Source organism: Acromyrmex echinatior, chromosome 4 (genome assembly GCF_024713525.1).
Source record: "Acromyrmex echinatior isolate Ae372 chromosome 4, ASM2471352v2, whole genome shotgun sequence".
Lineage (NCBI taxonomy): Eukaryota > Metazoa > Arthropoda > Insecta > Hymenoptera > Formicidae > Acromyrmex > Acromyrmex echinatior.
Genome location: NC_141855.1, coordinates 16,523,697 through 16,546,830, shown reverse-complemented (window position 1 = coordinate 16,546,830; position 23,134 = coordinate 16,523,697). Strand labels below are relative to the sequence as shown.

The 23,134-nt window shown below is 37.4% G+C and overlaps 3 protein-coding genes across 9 annotated transcripts in view; 1 reads left to right on the top strand and 2 right to left on the bottom strand.

Annotated features, from left to right (window-relative positions):
* The window catches only part of kibra (WW and C2 domain containing protein kibra), a 74,915-nt gene extending 60,232 nt beyond the window's left edge, over positions 1 to 14,683 (bottom strand). The window contains exon 1 of the mRNA XM_011055141.2: positions 11,917 to 14,683. Coding sequence (XP_011053443.1) covers positions 11,917 to 12,044 — 128 coding nt within the window. The 5' untranslated portion in view covers positions 12,045 to 14,683. The remainder of the gene's footprint in view (positions 1 to 11,916) is intronic.
* Positions 14,684 to 15,955: 1,272 nt separating this feature from the next.
* On the top strand, positions 15,956 to 19,958 carry LOC105145523 (protein FAM114A2). Of its 3 annotated transcripts, none has more exons than XM_087405216.1 (6): positions 15,958 to 16,267; positions 16,324 to 17,034; positions 17,116 to 17,430; positions 17,617 to 18,221; positions 18,297 to 18,614; positions 18,681 to 19,958. In XM_087405216.1, exons 2-6 carry the CDS (start codon positions 16,347 to 16,349, stop codon positions 18,753 to 18,755), a joined length of 2,001 nt encoding a protein of 666 aa, XP_087261342.1. In that variant the 5' UTR covers positions 15,958 to 16,267; positions 16,324 to 16,346; the 3' UTR covers positions 18,756 to 19,958. The 3 variants fall into 3 exon arrangements, with proteins under 3 accessions (XP_011053435.1, XP_087261342.1, XP_087261341.1); XM_087405215.1 differs by having other exon boundaries at positions 17,113 to 17,430; XM_011055133.2 differs by having other exon boundaries at positions 15,956 to 16,267; positions 16,324 to 17,430.
* Positions 19,300 to 22,981, bottom strand: Nup58 (nuclear pore complex protein Nup58). Of its 5 annotated transcripts, none has more exons than XM_011055137.2 (8): positions 22,630 to 22,928; positions 22,096 to 22,448; positions 21,647 to 21,851; positions 21,163 to 21,536; positions 20,861 to 21,085; positions 20,717 to 20,791; positions 20,380 to 20,413; positions 19,501 to 19,694 (listed from the first exon to the last, which is right to left on the bottom strand). In XM_011055137.2, exons 1-7 carry the CDS (start codon positions 22,695 to 22,697, stop codon positions 20,388 to 20,390), a joined length of 1,326 nt encoding a protein of 441 aa, XP_011053439.1. In that variant the 5' UTR covers positions 22,698 to 22,928; the 3' UTR covers positions 19,501 to 19,694; positions 20,380 to 20,387. The 5 variants fall into 5 exon arrangements, with proteins under 5 accessions (XP_087261343.1, XP_011053438.1, XP_087261344.1 ...); XM_011055139.2 differs by lacking the exon at positions 20,380 to 20,413 and adding an exon at positions 20,570 to 20,593 and having other exon boundaries at positions 22,630 to 22,927; XM_087405217.1 differs by lacking the exon at positions 20,380 to 20,413 and having other exon boundaries at positions 19,300 to 19,694; positions 22,593 to 22,981.
* Between the last annotated feature and the right edge of the window lie 153 nt (positions 22,982 to 23,134).

Sequence of the window (23,134 nt, the reverse complement as noted above, 5' to 3'; positions counted from 1 at the left end):
CCTATCTCTATATAGACCTGCCAAAATTTCATAAAATTTTCTAGAATTCTAACGCTTATAAGTATTGCTTTACACTATTTTCTCCGTATAATAAATGTACCTATATATACATCAAGAAACATTGAAAAGAATAATAATCTGATGACAAAGTTTTATGTCTCCGACAAATCATCGTGTGTACTTTGATTACTTACACACATAATAAAATCTCTGCAACATAAAAATTTAAGCGTCTCTCACATATGCGCGTGTTCGCTAGTATGTTTCTCCAATCCTTTCTTTTCCTTGTTGAGAAACGTCCGGAAGACCGGGCTTGTCTGTACATAATCCAAAAATATTTGGCAGCGAAATCCTTTCGAGCTCATGCAAGCTAGATTTACGTCACGATTTACGTACGGGAAACATAGTAGAATGGCGCTTAGCGCAGAATTATTTAGAAATAGAGGGGGAGAGAGGGGAAAAGGCCAAAAACAAGATGTAAGGCAGATGCTTTATAGATTTGCCATATCATCTGCCGCTCGTAATGTAATTTGTTAGCAAGCTTTTCGCTATGAAATTACAACCGCTTCCTTAAGAAATAAAGAGATGATCGGAGAGTCAATTATATGCAAATTCCGTAATATTTAAATAATAATTATCCTCGACAATATACACATTGACTATCAATGAAAGTATTGAATTGGGATCCACAATAATATTATTACGATTAACCGATTACATGTATTCGGGCCTTTTTAACTACCTAAAACTATTATAAACGCATTGATGTTATTTCAAATATTTAGTAAAATAATTTCTACGCATGAAATGCAATCTAATTTTGAAGAAATTATTATACTTCGTATGCTTGATTTTAAAAATAAATTGTATTTGACATAATAAGAAATTAGAAATTCAAATATTCAAATTGCGTTTACTACGATTTATGCTAATTGATATATAATCGTGATAATACACAAATTTGTGTGTAGGCAGCATAATTCCTTTCATCGTATCTTAAACGCTCAACGCGTTAAATTGTCGCACTAACGTGTAACGGTGTAATGCAATTTATATAAATAATACAGCGATACACACGATGTGTAATAACGTGTATCGAATTACCAACGACGTTCGCGCGGCAATTATGGTGTATATTGCCTGAGAATTTATTTGGTAGATGCAGAAGCAAAGGTGATAAAAGAAAAGACAGAGTATAATATACGTTGCGAATAATAGATATGATAAACGCTTAGATCTGCTACCAGCTACCGAATGGAATGCGAAGGGCGGTGCAGGGTGTGAACGATGGAAGGAAGGAGACAGAGGAAGAAGGAAAGAAGAAATCTCTTTCTCACTCTTTCTAAACACAGAGACAGGCAGATGCGACGCACTCGTGCAATGGGACGGTACGCGTGCGTGCATCTAGTGCATACGTACGTGCGTACGTGCGTACCTTACATGCGTGCGTTCTACGCAACTCTCGGTTGAAGAGAGACGAGAGACCGAGCGAACCTAGAGAAGGAAGGAGAAGAGAGATGTATTATATTTCGGAGAACGAAATTTCGAGATTTCGACGAAGGTGATACACGGAATCGCAGCCGTGCGTGTCGCTCGCGTTTCAACACAAAAACGGAAAACGGGATTAATTCCGAGTACGTATTACGTACGGATTCCTCTCTTCCCTTTAAACGGTGAGGAACGGTGGAATTTTCTTTTCTATAATTTTCGTCGTTAACGCAGCGTGCGATCTTGAAATACTCCGTAATCAGATGTTTTATCTGATTCACGGATCGCTTACGCGCGATCGCGAGTTGTCGATGGCCATCGATGAGATTCAGTACGGAATCCGTTACTGAATCTTAGAGGTAAACAAACTCGCGGGTTATGCAAATATAAATAATAGATCTTCGCTCTTTTTGCAGTTATACACGAAAGAAACAGTTTTGCAGAAATATATATAGAGTCCGCATTCATAAATCCGTTCTTATTTCAAAACAGTCTTAAGTAATGTCTTAAGTAATGTCTAATATGACCTAATAGGTTCGACATTTTAAAATTGTACTTAAGACAGTTTTAAATATACGAATCGATTATAAATACCGACCTCAAAATTTAGCTATAGATCTGAAAATAATTTTATTGGATTATCAAAATAATTACATAGGTCCTAGAATGTCAAAATTTTTTGCGACGCTATTCATCGCACTTCAGTTTTTTATATAATTATTTTTGTGGTCTACAAAATTATTCATTTTTTTCCGCGTGAAATAACGCTTATATGTATCTGAATAAAGTACAACACTCATTACGGATTATCCGTTCTCTTCTTCGATATTATTCCAGATAATTGAAAGTAAACAATACTCTCTTGCCGATAAACACTAATGATAGATTCATATCAACAGTATTATCAACAAGAAACGTATCAATGAACAATCAAGAATTCCTTAAAAAATGTCAATAATATTTTGTAATTATATACGTGTAGATAATTTATCGTTCTCTTTAATTTAATGTATTTCAATTTAGTGAGATCTTGAAATGTGCGCAATTTTTATAAAAGTTCATTGACAAAATGAAACCGGACCAAACTGTTCTCTCGTACGTGGGTAACAGTCCTCGTGATACGAAAAATCGAAAGAGTAATACCCCCGCGCCAGGCAAAGGATGTACTGAAAGCGGGCGGGAGTCTATTTTTAGGTACAGGTCGGTTGCAGGTACGTTATATACCGGTTGGCCCCGTAAGACGATGCACTTACACAACAGCCCACGGCTACATATACTTGTATGGAGCAAAAATCTGCATTCGCGAATCGATATACGGATTTTTTATCTATACATCGCATGATGCACGGAAAGAACGGTTTTGCTAAAAGTTATCTAAAAGTCTAGTTGGATACAGATCAGAAAATAATTTTGTTGAACCGTTCAAATAATTATGTAGAACGTTGTGAAAATGTTACAAAAAGTTTTAAAAGTCTAATTTCTAGTAATCAGTTTAAACACCATATATAATTATTTCAATGATCCAAACAAAATTATTTTCAGATTTGTATGTAAGTTAAATTTTTAGATATTTCAGCAAAACCTTTCTTTTCGTACGCTTGCTCTCTATTTCGTTGTTTAAAAATACTACAAGTATTGACTGTTTTGGTAAAATTTGACAATCTAACTGCGGCAATAAATTCCTTTACGTTATTCGAGCATCTCGGACATAAATAAAAACACAAGCTTTCTTTCCACGAAAAAAAAAAAAGATTTTGTTAAGTATTTAAAATAATTGATCGATAAAGTGATCAACAACGTATAGATAAAATTTTGTAGATTAAAGTTGTCACAAATTAAATCATTTAACATAATTGTTCCCTAATTTCCAAACAAAATTTTATAATTTTTTACATTTTATAATTTTCCCTGACTTTCAATAATATTTCAAAATTTTTTGTATTTTTGTCCCGGTTTGGAAACCGTTAAGAAATGTTTTATTAAGAGATCAATTTAGCGTAGCAATGTAAATTACTATCAATATTAACGATACTATTTGCATTTTTAATTGTTAAGTTATAGTATTCCAAAACTGCGTGATGTTCGCATATTAACCTTCTTTAAAATCAAGAATTTTAATTTTCCAGAAATATGATTGCGTTCTTCATTTCATTTTGCATTTTTATCGCATTTTAACGTCTTCCGTATATTAATACCAATTGCTGTCGGCAAATCGGCGAATGTAGACGGAACTGCATCGTTTCGATAAAGCGAGAAGCGAAGGTTCAATCTTAGCTTCGACTCTTTCTCGATGCAATTGGAAAGTCTTGACGCTGGATCCTTTCCACCGTGCCAGACATTCCTTCGAGAAGACCAGGCGATCGCTCGTAATCGTGTAAAAGGATCGCGCTGTTTACAGATGCATCGCGCTGGCGCTGCTTCGAGCCAGACACTCGGCGTTTTGAGAAAAAGTTTGGGAGCTTGACATTTTTACGTCGTCTACGACGATCCTTTCAGCCACAGAGGTATACGTTTCGTCGGGCGTACATTTTGCGGCGTCACCCCATCGGCCTGTGCACTTTTACGAGGTAGCAATCGTAAATCATACTTTTTTTCACGCCACGAAACGACAGCTTACAAATTGGCGAACAAAACGAGTTCATTCCGAGGTGGCTTAGGTGGTTTAGCCAAGGGAAAGGGTAGCCCGCATTTAGCGCAAATTGATGTCTCCTTTTATCTATACAGCTACCGTCGTCCCCAAAAAATGTAATCTTATCGCCAAATATCTTATCTTACATCGTGTTTATTATGTTATATAACTACTGATTATAACCATAAAATTTTGTATATATAATTAGATTTTATTAAAAACTCGAGATATAAGTATATCATTTTGCAAGATAAGCCCAGTTTTAAGAAATCACTTTGGAGGAGTCATTTTTTAAGGAGTCTTCACAACTGCTTTACTATTTTTTTGTATCGTATTATATATATATATATATATATAAAAGACTTTTTCCAAAATGAACACTAAAAAAATAGTATCAGCAGCATTATTTTAATCAAAAATAATTTTATTAATTCGATAACTTTGCTAATGAAACAAATACATCGTATACTCTTTTTCAATAAAATTTTATTCCTTTCATCAACCTGTTATCAAATCAACAGGATTATTTTCAATTAATTTAATGTTGTTGATACATTTTTTCCACTGAAGCAATATGCAGTTTTAGCGCTTTGACTTTTTAATGCTAAATGCCATGATCACCGGTAATCGACGATGCTGTTGCAATGCTGATACTCATTAGAACAAATATACAAATTGAAAATGTACAACTACGCGTCGTTTAATTTCGATAATAGGTCAATTAAATAAGACAATGGAATGCACGAGTGTTTTGCGAACCATACGCGATATTCTCATTGTCCATAATATACGCTCTTACTTGAACGAGATAAAATTATGCGCGTCTGCATAACTCGGCCGAGGAGACTTCAGTTAAACTTTCGCAAAGTTAAACCACGTTCAAAGGCCGCCTCGTTTCGATCTTGCGGCGTAAGCAACAGCAACAGCAGCAGCAGCAGCAGCAACCAAGGTTCGCACCGAGATCTGCCGCAGTAACGTTTCGATTTCCGCGCGGCCGCAACGCAACGCAACGCAACGCAACGCAACGCAACGCAACGCAACGCAACGCAACGCAACGCAACGCAACGCAACGCAACGCAACGCAACGCAACGCAACGCAACGCAACGCAACGCAACGCAACGCAACGCAACGCAACGCAACGCAACGCAACGCAACGCAACGCAACGCAACGCAACGCAACGCAACGCAACGCAACGCAACGCAACGCAACGCAACGCAACGCAACGCAACGCAACGCAACGCAACGCAACGCAACGCAACGCAACGCAACGCAACGCAACGCAACGCAACGCAACGCAACGCAACGCAACGCAACGCAACGCAACGCAACGCAACGCAACGCAACGCAACGCAACGCAACGCAACGCAACGCAACGCAACGCAACGCAACGCAACGCAACGCAACGCAACGCAACGCAACGCAACGCAACGCAACGCAACGCAACGCAACGCAACGCAACGCAACGCAACGCAACGCAACGCAACGCAACGCAACGCAACGCAACGCAACGCAACGCAACGCAACGCAACGCAACGCAACGCAACGCAACGCAACGCAACGCAACGCAACGCAACGCAACGCAACGCAACGCAACGCAACGCAACGCAACGCAACGCAACGCAACGCAACGCAACGCAACGCAACGCAACGCAACGCAACGCAACGCAACGCAACGCAACGCAACGCAACGCAACGCAACGCAACGCAACGCAACGCAACGCAACGCAACGCAACGCAACGCAACGCAACGCAACGCAACGCAACGCAACGCAACGCAACGCAACGCAACGCAACGCCGCGCCGAGTCGCGCCGAGCCGAGCCTGCCTGATCGCCAGATTTCTCGCGTTTTTCAGTGAGGCGAGAGAGCGCGCACCGCCGCGGCCCTGGCGGATGGAATGCGGGCGCGGCGAGTCCCGGCGAGTCCCGGCGTGTTGCGCGCGGTGTGTATGGTGGCATGGTATGGCATGGTATGGATATATACGCGTACTCGCGCGGATACGACTTAAGCGACGTTCATACGGGGCGGTGCCGACCGACCGACCAATGTCCGTTCCTACCAATAGTAGATTAACTACCTTCAGTCTCGGTTCAATTTCTGATTCTTATGCTCGTTTCTACCAATGTTGTTTAATTTTCATCTCGATTCAACTTACTCTTCAGTTTTTTTCTAGTTGTAACAAAAAGATTCGGTTGAAGATTAAAGTCAGTCTACATTGGTAGAAACGAGCATAACTCTTCATCTTTTTCTAGTTCTAAGGATAAAAAAAAGATAAACAGTAAGTTGAATTAAGATTAAAGTTAATTACGTTGGTAAAGATAGGCATTGGAACTAGAAAAAGATGAAATTAGTGGAAGCAAGATTAAATTGAAATACATTGATATAGAAAGGGATACGAGAATTTGAAAAGAATACAGAGTACATTAAATGGAGATTAAAGTTAATAAATTGTCTATATGATAGAAATTTCTTAAAGTTAATCTACATGAGAACGCAATTCCTTCGTGCATTTATTAGTTATAATGTTATCATATCAAGAAGAATCACAAGAGAGATTATGCATGTGTATACTTTTTAAACAAAGATGACGATTAAAGTAAGTTAAGACAGTTAAAATAAGAACGAACTGTGAATACCAGCCTTATGCCTGATCGATCTTTCATTCAATGTAAATTAACTTTAATCTTGATTCAATTTATCCTCCGTTTTTTTCTAGTTTTAAGAATTAAACGAATTAATTAATAGAACCGCGCGAAATTACAGTTAATTTACACTAATAGAAATTGGTATCAGAGTTTCTTTAAACCGATTTAAAAACTCGCATTTTAAAGCAAAACTTACGTGAAAATTATATTTGACGACAAGGAAATGCGTGTTGAGTAAATAATTTCAACGAGTTTAGATAAAATAATCGGTAGATAAAATATTTTCTCAAGTAGTCATATGTTCTTGTTATTTGGAAGTACAGATAATGCAATAATGAGACTATTATACGCTATTTAATATTTACAACGATAAAATTTGTAAGTTCTTTTACTGTTGTATTCATTTACATTTGTCTCATTTGTCTTCGTTATATTGCCTTGTATTATATTAAAAAAGATAAATGCAATAAAAAAGGATCTCATTCCTATAACAATTTAAAAAATTTTAACGCAAGGCTTAGATTTATGATACGTTCATACCATTATTCGATCCGTCTATTCACACATCTAGACTTTCATGGATAGGCAACGGAATTGTGTGGCTCGTGACGAATGTACGATTGCATATAGATGCAGTAAAATTACAAGATGAAACTTGTAAATTTACGCAAATTTATCTCAATGACGTGATATACACAAAAAAGGAACACGCACCTGGAATTCTCATAAATGAGGTATGCCGCTGGTATGCGACTATCGGTTAAAAAATTGATAACAGTATCTGGGGACAGAATATTTTTTTTAATGATAAGCAACTTTGCTACTAATCCACAATTAATTTAGTGCACATATTTTTCTAGGACATTATCGTTGAAATGATAACGCATAATCATACAATGCTGAGACTATTCGTTATCCTTCGTAAATGAAAAATCTGTATCGTTGTCGGTTCAAAAAATGTCCCATAGAAGTTGTAACATCTGACGAAATTCCTGTAATAATTTCATCAAATGAATACAACGTAATGTTGTAATTCTTGTTTTTCTAGAAATAATTTTTTGCACGTGGTATGCAAAATTTAATGACTGTAGATTTTTTATTTCTTTGAGTGCAAATTTTAGAGTACTGTTTATTCTTTCTATTTTTTGTAAGTTTTTTCAAGATTGTTCAACGCATTAAGAGATTTTCGATTCTCCGTAAGGATCAAAGACATATCCGATGATATGTCGCGATTATTATTTTCTAAGTTCTTTGAAGTAGAATATATTTCACTCTAAAGAGTGAAAATTGAATCAATCTTCAAAAAGAGTAGCTCAATATTTTCAATCTTTAAGACCAGTATTCATAGTTCATTCTTATATTTAAGACTGTTTTAAATACAATCTTAAAATGTTATAAACCAATTGAGGAACAGACTTTCAAAATGCGTTTTGTCCAAAGTTTGTAATTTTCAAACGAGAAAGAAAAAAAATTCCGTACGCAAAAAAATTATGCACTTTACAGAAAATAATAATATGCTAATCAGTAGGATGTGAAATATTAAATCAAATTGCTAAACAATTGCTAAAAATGTTAAACAAATGCATTTTCTTTATCTCTAGTTAAAAAACATAATGCACTTCGAAATATCTATACCTTTTTAACATGTAAATTAACGATGAAAAAATGCTTCCTGAACATCAAGAGTAGTTTATATGAATCTTTCAACACTGAACACTATGCCATCTTTAACCAAAAAAAAAAAAGAAAAAAAAAGAAATTTTGGACAAAATGCATTTTGAAAGTCTGCTCCTCAATTAGAGAGCTATATCAGTATCTCAAGATACATAAAACGATCTTGAAATAAGAATTGACTATAAATACTGGCTAAAAGCGAGATTTCTTCAAAATAAAATTCACTCTAAAAGTTTTAAAGAGTACTTATTAGAGACCCGATTTCACATAAATGTAAAATTAATTTTAAATCTTTTTTAATCTTGGTTTAACTTATTATCTATATAATATTTTTTTCTAATTCTTAGTTAAATCGAGATTATAAAGTTAATCTTACATTTGCGGAATCGGGCCTTAGATAATTAGGAAAAAGAGGTAATGACGTAATTGCGATTAAACGCAAATTCTAGATTAGAAGATTCTGCCTGTTAAATTAGTTATCAATTTCTCTCGCGATCGGCGTACGTGTCTATGTGCAACTATGCAGTCTCGATACCTCGAGAATGCGATATAGGTGCACGTATGTACGTATATCACACGCGTATGCATACTTTACTATTTCAGCAGCGTTCACACGATGCCGAGCGTGGCGTCTAGCTGTCAGTTCGCCCGTCAACACGAGCGAAAAAAAAAATCGTTGTAAAAAAACATATTCGCGATATCTTCCTGGGGAAAAAAAAAAAAAAATCCGTCGAGTGAGAGCTCGCGCTCGCTTGCGGAAAGTATGCGAATGCGAAAAGGCGCGTTCACACAGAGCGACGATTTGCGAAGCACGCGAGCTATGCGCGCGAACGTATACAGGATGTCTAGGAAGTCGCGCACTTTCTCTGCACGACAGGCGTTAGATATGCCAGATTGGCAACCGCGATATTACTATTCCTGTATCCTATCCACGCGTCAATAGTCTTTCGCGCCGTAAGCTAATTATCAATTAGATAGGTTTCCATGAATTAAATTCTAAGGAAATTCGTGAGATAAATGATAATATTTATAAATCTATTCGCGCTTGAAATCTCCAAAAATGAAATAAATATATACATGGAATGTCGAAGAGAAAGAAAGCAAAGATACTGAATGCAAAAAGTGCAACAAGAATCGAGAACTGACTTTATGACCGGTATATTTATAGTCGTTTCTTAAGGCTGTAATACAGCAGACTTTCGCATAACGCATAATAAAAGAATCGACCAATCAGAATCCTTCCTTTCTTTCCATTTCACAGAAGAAAGGAACTTTCATTGACTGATTCTTTTATGCACTATTTGTTATACAAAAATTTGTGCCGCGGTCTTTATATTTACAACTGTCTTAAGTACAATTTTAAGATGTCACCTGAACTAATCAGAGGTACTCATAGTCGAGTCTTATTTCAAGACTGTCTTAAGTAATGTTTTTAAGACGCTAATACAGCCTTCTAATCTGGTTCGTGACTTCTTAAGGCCGTATTATACTTAAGACGGTCTTGAATATAAGATCTGACTATGAATACCGGTCAGAGAGCCATATTTGCATTACTTAGGACGATCTTGTTAAAGTAAGAACCGATTATGTCTCATATAAGTAAACTTTAGATCTTTACCTGGTAAAACTATATAGTTCATTGCATCGCGATCGAGGATATCGAATAACTAAATCGAATGCGAAACCGGCTGCTAACGGAATGTCAAACTACCTGTCGAAGCTTCGGTGAAAAAAAAATCCGCCGTTATCCGGCGTAGAATCTACGGAGAAAGCGCGGCGCGCGGCTCGCGCGATACACCCCGTATACACGCATTCTCGCGGAATCGCGTATCCTCGCGAGATCGCGGTCTCGTGCGCGGCGGGCACGGGAGGGGAGGCATAGTCGTGACGTTCGAACGCATGCACACTTACGCCAATGTGCACGCGATTGCACGCGATCCTCTCTCGCGCGCGCGCGCTCTGACGCGCAAGACGTCGCGAAAGACAGAAGCCTGGTTCCATCAATGTAAGAGAGATTAAGGAGGATATTTAAAAAAAGGTCGATTTTTTTCCCAAAAAGAGCAAATAGGAAGAATAGTGCTTTTTTTTATATATTTTGAGGATGTCACCCTCAAATCCTTATCCTAAAATATCCTTTTCCCTGATTTCCAGACAAAATTTCATGATTTTTTTCTGACTTTCAATAATTATTTTAAGATTTTTTTATGTTTTCGTCCTGGTTTGGAAACCGTTAAATATTTTGTTGAGCAATCAATTTAACATAATGTATTTAGTGTTATTATTATTAATATTACTAAGTGCTGACCTACTTGCATTTAATTGTTAAGTTGGTAATATTGTAAAATTGTTGACTAATACAGTGTGATGTACGTATATTAAGCTTCTTTAAACTCAAGAATTTTTATTTTTATTTGACTTCTTTCCCTCATTTTCATGTGATTATTTTCAATTTCTCTGATTTCTAGTTTTGTAGCAACCTCTGGATTTTGATTCTCAGAATAATATTAATAAAAAGTTTGGAATTTAAGGAACATCTCGAAAAATTGAGTACAAACATGGTGTATTCAATTAAATTTAATTTCAATATTCTTGCTTTTTTGTTCTCCAAACGTCACAAACTTTTTAATAACTATCGTATATGAGATCGTATAGGAGATCAAAATCTACCAAAAAAAAAATCATTCCTTTTACTTACACTTTTTTATAGATAGAAATCAGCCTCTCTTTAACATCTTCCTTTAATCTCAGTTCAATTTACTTTTTATCTTTTTCTAATTTTAAAAATTTAAATAAAAATAAATGGTAAGTTAAATCGAGATTAAAGTTAATCTTATTAGGTGTTGGAATTAATTCGTAGCGTTTTTTAATGAAAGAATGTTATTTATTTCACATGAGCATTAAAAAATACATTAATGAAAGTACTTCCCATCACTTGTAAAACGCTACGAATTAATTCCAACACCTACTATATAATGGAATCTAGGTCCAAATAGTTTAATCTTCGTTCAACTAGTTCATCTTTTTCTAGTTCCAAAAATTAAAAAAAGATGAAGAGCGAGTTGAACCGAGACTAAAGTTAATTTGATTCAGAGACACGAACATTAGACACAGAAATATTAAAGACTGAATTCTTTTTGATGAGCCGTAAAACTTCATTAATTAAAATTTGAAATATTCTTATTTAATATATGAAAAATTGTCATAAAAATAATTTTCTAGAAATTTCATTTTATTAAATACCTATCTACTATTTAATAAATAAAAGAATAGTATCACCTCCTTCTGAATCATGTTTCTTTGAAAAGTACAGACATACTTGTATATATTCTTTTCTCGTGATTCAGTTATGGTAACTCTAATAATACACGAGGGATCGGCGGGACGACCTGTTGCCGAAAATTTATTTCATCTGATTATTTCGATCGTATTTCATATTCGTATAGGAAGAAAAGAAGAGTCCCTCTTTTTCTCTTACGTACCTATCTCGTGGATCGATCCACGTAGTCTTCCGCGTGTTGTGATCGATGAAGTACACCTTCCCGTCGAAGTCATGGGCGACATCCCAACCGTCCGGAAGCGGTATCTCCCCATTCCGTCTCCTGGGCATATTTCACTGCGCTCTAAATCCATCCAAAACCCCTCTCTCTCTCTCTTTCTCTATCGTCGTGCGGTGGCGGTCGACGGGCGCATATCTGTGCGCGCGGGCGCGAGCGCACGCTTCTCCAGCCGTATATACGGCACGCGGGCACGACGACGTCGGTCGCGACGTGATGGTGAGAGAATGGGACAGGTAGACGCGAAGCGTAAGATGGAGAGAGAAGAGAAGGGATAAGGATAGAGAAGGAACGAGAGGACGGCCGACCCGGCCGTAGAAGGGCAGGTGGACGGGGGGAAGGGGAGAGGGGAAGGAGGGGATCGAGCGAGACGGCGAACGGCGGCGGCTCCGCTAGAGCGATGAAGACGGATAAAATGTATTGTAACACACACTGAGGAAACACAGAAGCGTGATCAGGAGCGTACACTCGCATATGGTACGCGCGTTCTCTCTCTCTCTCTCTCTCTTTTTCTCTGACTCGCGCGCACTACTCCGCCATCATGAATACCTCATTATCATGAGTGACGTCAGAGTCCCCGCCTTTCAGATTCCTCTCGAGCGGAATTCCACCGTTAACACAGCCAGCCGCCGAGGAGCAGCCTGAGGCGGCGAGCGACGGTGACGGGGACGGTGACGGCGATAGTGTCGTGGTTTTGCTCTCGCACGGGTGCATCGATCAGGTGCACTTGGCGTACCATCACCACCATCATCACCAATCACCAGCAGCAATCTCACCTTCTTTTTTATTTATTTTTGATTTATTTATTTATTTATTTATTTATTTATTTATTTATTTATTTACTTTCTTCTCTCGTTCACTCGCGACACACGAATCTCTTTTTCGCGCCGCGCCGCACAGTCTCCCGATTCTCAAATCTTGCGGCACGATCTTCCCGCTCGTTCCTTCGAAACTCTCTTTTAAACACAACAGAGGAAAATTAAAGAGAACGAACAAAACAGAACACCTTACGTCAAAATTTTCCGGACACTCGTGTTATCATTCACACGAATGACAAACGAAATGACCGTGACGACGAAGACACGTATCGTCACACGTTTCTCACCCCTCCGGATAGTATTGGAGTATCCTTCCTCCTATCCCTTCCCTTCGGAGTGACACCGACACCTTCAAGGTCCAGCCATTCGCAGTGTTCGCACTGAACGGCACTGAACGGCACGCGCTCGAGTCAGCAACTGGTGCGCTACACGCACCGGTAATCAACAATCGACAATCGTAATCGTTCGATAACCTGATTGACGCGGGGATTCACAAAAGGCTCGACGGCCGCTCTCCGACGGCGAATACTATAGCGACGTCGTGACTGCGACTGCGGGTCTGCGGCTGTCTGTATTCTGTGGTCGGTGGCGGTAGCGGTGGTAGCGGCGGCGACGGCGACGACGACGACGGCGACGATGAAGAAGACGGTGGCGGAGGCGGAACGGCCCGCGACCCGTTTCGAGCGACGGGCGTTCAGCGCTTTCAGCGCGTTCAGCGCCGGCTCCGTATACCACTGTATACCAGCGGCAAACCACGTTTCACCGTGTTCTCTTTTCCTCCTTGCATTAGCCACCGCTGTAATGCTAATGCCGAGCAGCGGATCTTGACGTTTTTCGCACGCAGGAATGTGGGAACTCGACGCTGCCCTCGCTCTCGCCTCTCGACGCGCATGAGAGAGGAATCTCCCTCTCTCTCTCTCTTTCTCTCTCTCTCTCTCTCTCCCTCTCTCTCTCTCTTTCTCTCTCTCTCTCTCTCTCTTTTACCGTTTTCTTTCTCCTTTTTCTTTCCCTCCTATAAGTCGTACTCTCGCGTTCCCATTTGACTTGGCACTCGCGATCGACGACGACGACGGCGAGAATGATACCGCGAACTGTCCGCTGTTACAATCTCCCGGTCGGATCGGTGAAACAGAGACGAGTCTCTTACCTTTCGTACCTTCACAGTCTAGGAATAACTTCTCGTTCTCTGCGCACGATATATCCCATATTTTCACGTTTCGTACACGGACAATTTTCTCGTTTCCGACGATCTACCACCTCGCGTCACAGCTACGAGCATGCCGAGTGTTTGAGACATGCCACTGGACGTTCATGCCGTGCGCGCCGCCTGGCAATACTTCTCTCTCTCTCTCTCTCTCTCTCTCTCACTCAGTCACTCGTCTTTCTCTTTCTCCCGCTCGCGTTCTATCTCTTTCCGCCTCCCTCTACTACCCTTTCATCTGTATTCACCGCAAAGAACATAGCTGTCTCCCACCAGCGTGTCGTGACGTGTGTCTTAACTCGTCCAACTCGTGACGTCCGTCCTCGTCGCTCACTCGGTCGTCCCTTCCACCCGCACCGATTTCTCGACCGCATAGCTATCCTCGTCACTCTCGTACCGGCGCCAATTGTGCTGTCTCCTTTCAAACTTCGCCGGTAGTTCGTATGTGTCGACTGATCATCGCGCGCGCGCAGGAGAGGCAGCGGGAATAAACGAGCGTATTTGCCCTTTCATATGCCTCGCATATTTGCCGCTACGTCGCAAAAGTGGCACCACCGTACAATACACCGTACATACAGGATGCAGGTGCATTCTGATTAAATTCGTTGCGTTGATTGAAATTTTTAAAAATTTTTGCACTTGAAATCAGATAAAAATATGTATTCGTATTACGAAAAGAGAGAAAACGAAGATGTCGAATGCAAGCAACGCGAACAGATCTATTGGTGTGATCGATTTGGATACTGATGCGCTTTAAGCGCTTGTAATTATTATTCTGTCTTTATCGTTCATTGGACATAAAATAAGAATAGAAGTATTAAAAAGCGCTGAAAGCGTCCAAATCGATCGCAGCCATTGTTTCAAGCAAGTGTATAGGGCGCGAAATTGTAGATACATTTGGGCTGCGTTCGCTTTGATGCTCACAGCGCTTGCAAATATTTTTTATATTGGGTCATCTAAAAAGTATCCGCGGTTTTTGTCACTAGATGGTGTTGATGGTCAACACATCTAGTGACAAAAAACTGCGGATACTTTTTAGATGACCCAATATCTTGCGCCGTAAATATCTCTAGCGCTCGTGAATATCTCTAGCGCCTGAATATCTTTGTTTAATAAACAAGGATGAAAACGAAGTTTAAAGTGTTGTGATCAAAACGAACACAGTCTTGATGAGATGCGAAATCAAAAGAGATTTGCAAACTTTCTTCCCTGTGACTGTTTCTATTAATATAGAAGATTAATTTCAATTTTGACTCAACTTATTTTTTATCTTTTTTTTAATTCTAAAGCCTTAAGAAATCGATTCGAAATCTTGGATAATAAAAGAATTAACAAATCTGCATATTTGAATATCTTGATCATACAATGCGATTGATTAATTCTTTTTCCATTTAAGATTTCTAGAATCACAAATCTTGGACACAAAGCTTTATATTCGTTTCTATCAATGCAGATTATTTTTAATCCTGGTTCAATTATATAACTCATCTGTTTTTAGTTTTAAGAATTAAAAAAGTGAAGAAAAAATTGAACCGAGAAAAATCAATCTGCATTGATAGAAATGGTGTGTATTAATATGTGTATGTGTAAAAATTAATAAAAAAAAAATGAAATTAAACTGAGATTAAAATTAATCTACATTAATTAATAGAAACAGTCATTATAGCCGAACAGAGTTCGAAAATCTTTTAAAAGAAAAATAAAATATCTTTTAACCATCTGTGTTGACAGATTGTAATGACTGTAGAAATCTGCTCCCTTCCTCTGCTGAAAAAAAAACATCATATTTTTGAACGATATATGATCGTTCATTACACCTTTTACCTCCTCTCTCTCTCTCTCTCTCATTCAATTTCTTCAACATGCGAACATGCCGCTTGCGTTTCAACTGCCATGCGCACAAGAGAAGTGCAGAGCTGGCATTTAATTTATGAGGCTTCGACGGAGTGCAACGGACTGCCCCGGACCGAAACCCGGAGCAGACGAGATCAGACGAGATCGTCTCGCATGCGCAATCGTCACAGCGAAGCGAACGCCACGAAGGCGTATTGCGAATGATTGTGAATTTAACGTATTTGTCTGATGACTCCGTCCTCTACGACCCACGTGACCGTCAACGTATATATAAACACACGCACGCACATATGTGTGTGCGTGTACGGAATATGATGTGGAGCATATGTTGACGCAAGTTTACGCTGGCTTACGCCTTGACGTTGAAAAAGTTGAATTCTTCGATTCGCGACAATCGCGACAGGTACTTAAGCGTCAAGATCTACCGAACGTGTTCACAGGATTTCTCGTCTTTTCCAGGGACAGACCCGTTATACGTAGAGATGGCGACATCCGAAAGCGACGCCGACTTTGAAAGCGCTGACGAGGAATTGGGTCGCGGGGTCGTTAAGAGAAATATCCGGACGACAGTCTATCGAACGACGGTTGACTCCGAGTCAGATGATGAATATGTTCAACGCGATACTTACGATATCACCAACTGGCAGAGCAGGTCTGAGACTTTCCGAATGACGCCAGATGTGTTGACTGGTCGAAAGACCTTGTTCGATAATAAGGATGATAAGATAGATAGTAATGTCAAAGTTGAAAGTGATACATGTACTGCCAAGTCGATTGATTGTGTAGAAAAAGCTTCTAATGAACGAGAGACTACGTCCCCCTTTAAGTCAAGAAAATTCTCATCAACCTCTACGATATCAGTAAAGGGCAAAGAATCTGTGGTAGAAAATAATAAGATCTTAGAATCAGATGTCATGTCTGAAGTAAAAGCTACAAAAACCAAGTTGGATAACAAAAAAATTTCCCAAACAAAACAACAAGGTACTGCTTGCCAGTTGGATACAAAAAAATTAGGAACTAGACTTACAAAGGATAAGATCGATGAACCTTGCGTCAATATAGCTACAGAACTGGAAGATGCAGCCAAGTATTCAAATAAGAAATCTTTACTGTTTATGGACAAAAATACAGAATGTAAATCAGAAGAAAAATCAAAAACTCAAGTAACAGGTAATCAATTTAGACCATCAAGTGATTTGTCGGAAATAGACATGCCAGAAGAATTAAAGTCAAATAAAAAATTTAAAGAAGTTTTTCAGCCTGAAGGTTGGGAAGGACTTGGAGATGACGTCGAGTTGCCTGATGAATTGACAGAAGAGAAATTACAGCCTATGTTACAGAGGCTCTCCTTGGCAGACAAAGAAGATAGCAAAGACGAAGATTCTTTAGGAAGCTGGGGCAGTTGGGGAAATTGGGGTGTAACTTCGTTAATCAATACAGCTACTGCAAGTGTATCTACTCTAACTAATCATGTGTCTCAAGGACTTACACTTTTGGAAGGTACAATAGTACAGGATCCTACAGAATTGGAAAGAATAAAGCAGAATGCAGTTACTGAAACTGATGGTATAATATTTAGTGTAAATTCTATATAGCACTATCATTTTTGTATGTATGTTTAATAACGTATATAATTTTTTCTTATTTTATATATTTGTAACATTCTATTTTTGCACTGAATATATCAATCATACGAAAATAAATAATTAACATATAACGTATATAATTATATCTTTGCTAATTTATTAATAGGTGCACAGCTGGAGATCCAGGAACAAGAAAGTCGATCGTTCAGTTCGTTCGGATTTGGGAATTTGATATCAGGAGTATCTTCAATTACAAAATTGGTTGAATCCACCGGTAACAAAGTTATGACGGGTGGTTTAGATACATTGGAGGCTATCGGAAAGAAAACAATGGAGGTATTGCAAGAAGGTGATCCAGGATTAAAGAAAAAAAGGGCCTTTTTCATGAATGAACCAGAGAAACCAAACTTATCGCAAATTCTCAGAGAAGCCAAGGAAAAAGCCGAAACGGAAGAGAAAACAATCGAGGAGCGCGAATTAGCAAGGAAAGTGCATTACGAGAGTTTGTTCGATGATTATCAAGGACTTGTTCACTTAGAAGCTCTGGAAATGTTATCAAAACAGAGCAATATAAAAATTCAACAATATTTAATTGAGCTGGATACGAATGACTTAACATCTGTGCAAGAAACATTAGAAGAAATCAAGGAACTTTGTGATTTAGGTGATGAAGATGACGATGAGGATAAAAATGATAAAGATTTGAAAAATAGATTAAAGAACGCTTGTCACGATCTTGGAGTTGATATTACTTATGAAAAATTATATGATGTAAGAAAATATATACCTATCAAAATCAAAAGACTTCTGTTCATCGTTATGACGAAAACAATTCTGTATTTTCAGGTTTGGACAGAAACGGAAAATTATCTTGCATCATCCACGACGCGTACAGATCAGGAGATCTTTCAGAATGCTATATCGACATTGGCACAGTTTACAGCACTCTCTGTAGAGAGATTTCATAAGACAGCAGAATTGTTGTTAATTAAAGAACGTCGCAGTACAGTGAACGAAGCAGATGCCTTGGTACAACTCACCAATATTCTATCGAATCAGATTAGCTTACTGGCCAATTCATTTTGTGATACGTTACATCGATTTGCCGAGACTGCGAAAAACCCAGATAACATCAATGCGAATACAACAACAATTTTCTTAGAAGTAAGTAGTTGGTTGAATAATTCAAGTATCATGATGATTGTATATTAAAAATTTTTTTTCACACAGGCTGCAAATGCAAATTCATATATTCAAGATGCCTTTAGACTTCTTATTCCTATTCTACAAGTTGGTGCAATCTAATGAATAATTCAAATTCATTAGATTAAATATATTTAAAAAAAACACTTTTATACTTTATATTTAACGGTATCGTCTAGATTAAATACAATTTCTAATAAGCATAAAGCATAATATTACCTTTTTCCCCGTTTCGTAAACATTGTCCATTTTATCTTTCAAGTATCTATATTCGAGAAAGGGACCAATATTTATTGTTAATTCCATTAACAATATATTATTTAGATCTTTTAACTGAATGTATTATTTGCCATTATTAATTTTTGCAGTATTTCGCATTGTCATCAAATATAAGATAGTTACAGATATATACATATGACAATACATGTACACATTTACATTGGGATTCATTAGAGGTTTAATAGAAAATGGTTTTAATGCATCTGTGCACTAGGAATGCACACACACACACACATACACACCATACACACATACATACACACCATACACACACACACACACACACACAATTACAAAATAACTACACTTTAGATATTTAATAATATAAAAGTATGGTTGATGTGTAAGATACGGAATATCTGTAACATAAGGTACAAATTCCAATAAAGCTATGTATATATCGACAACACATGTAAAAAAAAGATAAGAATATCACAATGATTAATAATGATCAATATAAAAATACTTTTGCTTTAACACGGTTATTAACGTTAACAATCTGGTAGAGGAGACTTTACAACGTGTGTTGAAGATAACAATTGTGTGTTATAAAAAAATAATTCGAAACGAATGATCAATGTTTCCCTCGTTTATTTCCAACGGGAGGCTTTTGAAGTTGAAAGTTTGAGCTGGTTCCGTTTACTGGCAACGGTGAAGTCAAATTAATTGGCGCATTAAAATTTAAACTTGCTGTTGGCGGTTTCGTAGATGAGCCTATAGCAATATTAGTAGCAGATGGTACTGGTGTTGAACTTTCCCAAACTGTAACAATATATATATTAACATTGTTACTTTTAATTCACTTGGAAGTGCTGTAAAGAAACATGTGTAAGCTAAAGCCACGGAGTAATATCTCTTTTACCATTAAAAAGATAAGACAGCGTTCACATATTTTTGAGATGATAATTATATTTCAAAACATCAGCTAATTTTATCATGTTAATTCTACTTATTGTTAAATGTATAATTGATGTTTTTATATTAATGGACATTCTTATTATATCACCATACAAATATTTGTATCTACACTTATAGTTTTTTTTACCCTTAAATTTCCACTTTAAAATCGGTTGAAAAATTGCAAGGGATGTGTATTTTAACATCTCTACATATATCCTGCAAAATTTTGTTTGACTCCGTGACGAATGCGACAATATTTTTTGAATAATATCCATATTTGCAAGCATTACTGCACAACATTGGCAAAGCCGAAAGCACTTAAAGCACACTTATAGAAGGCATTATTATCTGTTAAGAAAGCATAATTTTGAAATTGAATCCTTTAATAGCATCTCAATGCAAAGTATATAAAAGATTAACAATTTGTAATTATCTATATAAATTAATTAGTTACTTGATAAGAGATTTATATACAGGCAAAGAAGCGCGTTACCCTTTTTCCATCGCGACAATAACAAAAAGAAACTGAAATTAAAAAAATGAATACCTCAATAATTAAATTACAGCCCCTATTTTTTTTCCTGAAAGGCAAAATCAAAGTCAAATAAGATAAAAACAAAAGACTGTATCTTTTGTTAAATAAGGAAGAAAAGGAGAAAAAAAGAAAGTAGACAGCTAAATAATTGCACGTTAATTCTATTTAGTAATAAACGTCGTTATATGTTAGTAAGTTCTACCTCATAACTAGATCCAGGCAAGACCTGAAGGTAGGAAATCTTTAGGGGGACGGTTAAAATCATCTTTTTTTTTTTTTTTTTAAGGAATCTTTTACTTAGCATAAGGATAATTAAATTACAAAATGGTCAACAGTAAGGCTTATTTACCTAAAGGATTTCGTGTTTCGTAACTCGCTGGCCGATTTGAGTTTAATGTCGTCGATGACAAAAAGTTTTTATTTCCTGTAAGCATTAATCTCGTTTTTCAAAATCTACAATATTCGAAATAATTTGAAATACATGTAAAATTACCTGGTCCAAAAGGAGTGGGACCACTTGTGATTTTGCCAATGCTGCTTCGATTAGATTTATTGTTCACCTTAATACTGTCGAAAACATTGGTGTTATCTTTCAACAAGTATTTCCTGAAATTGAGATACTGTTCTTTCTGTTGTTGTACTTTAGCATGCACACTTTGCAGTCGGCCAGCTACTGCTACTAAAGACTCGTGAAGCTTACTCATGGTCGCCGTCAATTCTAATGACAAAGTAATATACCACTAACAATATGTTTCTCATTAATCCAAATAAATTTAATGAAAGAATAGATTGTACCTTGTGGGGTTAAAGTTCTCGGCGCCATCATAGTTTGTATGTGTTTCTCAGTTGTCTCAATTTGTGATCTGAATAACATCAAATCTTGTTCGAAATTTTCAGCTAATTCCATGAAGAACTGTAAGGGCATATTATTTTCATATTGCAAACCAGCCGGAGTATCATGTGTTCTTTGAGCAATTTCAGAACTTTGCAATGCTCTAGCAGTATCTTGCTTCAGCTTATCAGCTGAAGAACGATCTCGTTGCACTGAGCCAGATAACGTGGACAACATTTCCATTAGGGACGCTGTATCTTCCGCACATCGATTTAATGGTCTTGCCGAACCTCTTGCAATATCAGAAGATAGGCCTTTTTGCATTTTTACAAATTCCCTGTAAAATACAAGTTACTGCACTACATGCACATCTTGTATATTAAAATAATTTATCTGTCTATATATAAGTCAATTATTTTCTATATGATTCATTTTATTCATAATTACTTGAATTTGTCTATAGTTTGCATAAGCTCATTTGGCAATAGATTCTCTTTGGCTGCTGTTGAACTACTATTTCCTTGAGAAAGACCCTTATTATTAACAGAAACATCTAAACCACCAAGTCCTTTACTGGTAGTTGTAGTAGTAAGAACAGTCGTTGGTTTTGAACCCAATAAAGTGCTTCCAGTTCCAGAACCGAATAAGGGAGCTGCATATAATTTGTGATAATCGATCATAATAAAAAACTTACTTATTAGAATAATAGTTTATTAACAATGTATATATTTCATTGGCTTTAAGAATAAAATATAAACCAATCAAAATAACAGCTACAATGGTTATCAGTGTCAAAATCAACACTATAACTGTATTACAGAGTAATCGCAAAAAGATGGATAATACAAACAAGAATAATATACAAATAAGAATAATAGAGTATAAAGTATACATACTGTTGGTAGTAGCTGTACCAAAAGTTAAACTTCCTGTTGCTGTTGTATTAGATGTGGCACCAAAAGTTAGAGTGTTCGTTGTAGCTGGTGTACCAAAGCTGAGACCCGTGAATAAGGGTGTGGATGTTGTAGGGGTAGGAAATAAACTAGGAGCGGTAGTCATTGTAGTAGCTGTGTTGGATCCTAGAAGGAGATTACTGCATTGTGCTGGTGTAGAGGTTGCTGAAGTACCAAATCCGAAATTGAGACCTATAGAAGTCGTTGGAGTAGACAGTGCGCCAAATGTTAATGTGCCAGATGTTGTAGTGGGAGTGCCGAACGACGTGTTGGTCAAACCAAAGCCTGTCGTTGGTCTAAGAACAAGAGTTTACAATTAAACATCAAGTCTTCTTCCCTTTTGCGAGAAATAATTTTATAGTTTCAATTTGCAATAAATATGTATTAAATAAAAAAAGAACTTTATGTTATTATTTATTAAAGCTATAATAATTTTTTACTGTTTGGAGGTTAATGTTAGCATCGACTATAGTTTACTTTTGCGCCGTAAATCCAAAACCCGTGCTAGCAGAGGTGACCGCTGGACTTCCGAACGTAAACGCCATTTCTTCACACGTCGAGTAAATACATATAAATATATCACACGCGATAAATAATTTATTTACAATATTATGTAAACACACCGCGAACGTAATAAACTCCTTTTCTTGTATTCAGTCGGAGCATGTGCAGAACACAATATATACAGTAATGCAACTCTCTGTCGGCACCTTTGATGTTAGTCTACTCTCTGGTGTTGGCTAAAATGGAATGCGCATGCGTGAAATAAGTAAGTTACCTAACGTTGCCAGGGTTACCATCTAAAATTTCTTTATCTTTTCATCCTTTTTTCACTCTGTCAAAATTCCTCACAAAACTCACTAGATTTATTCCCATCGCAATCCAACGAATTCGTTGAAGTGAGTAAGTGCTATTGTAGAAATCAGAGAGAAACCTGAGAGAGAACATGACAGCTCAAAACTTGTAACCTCAAAATGCTGCC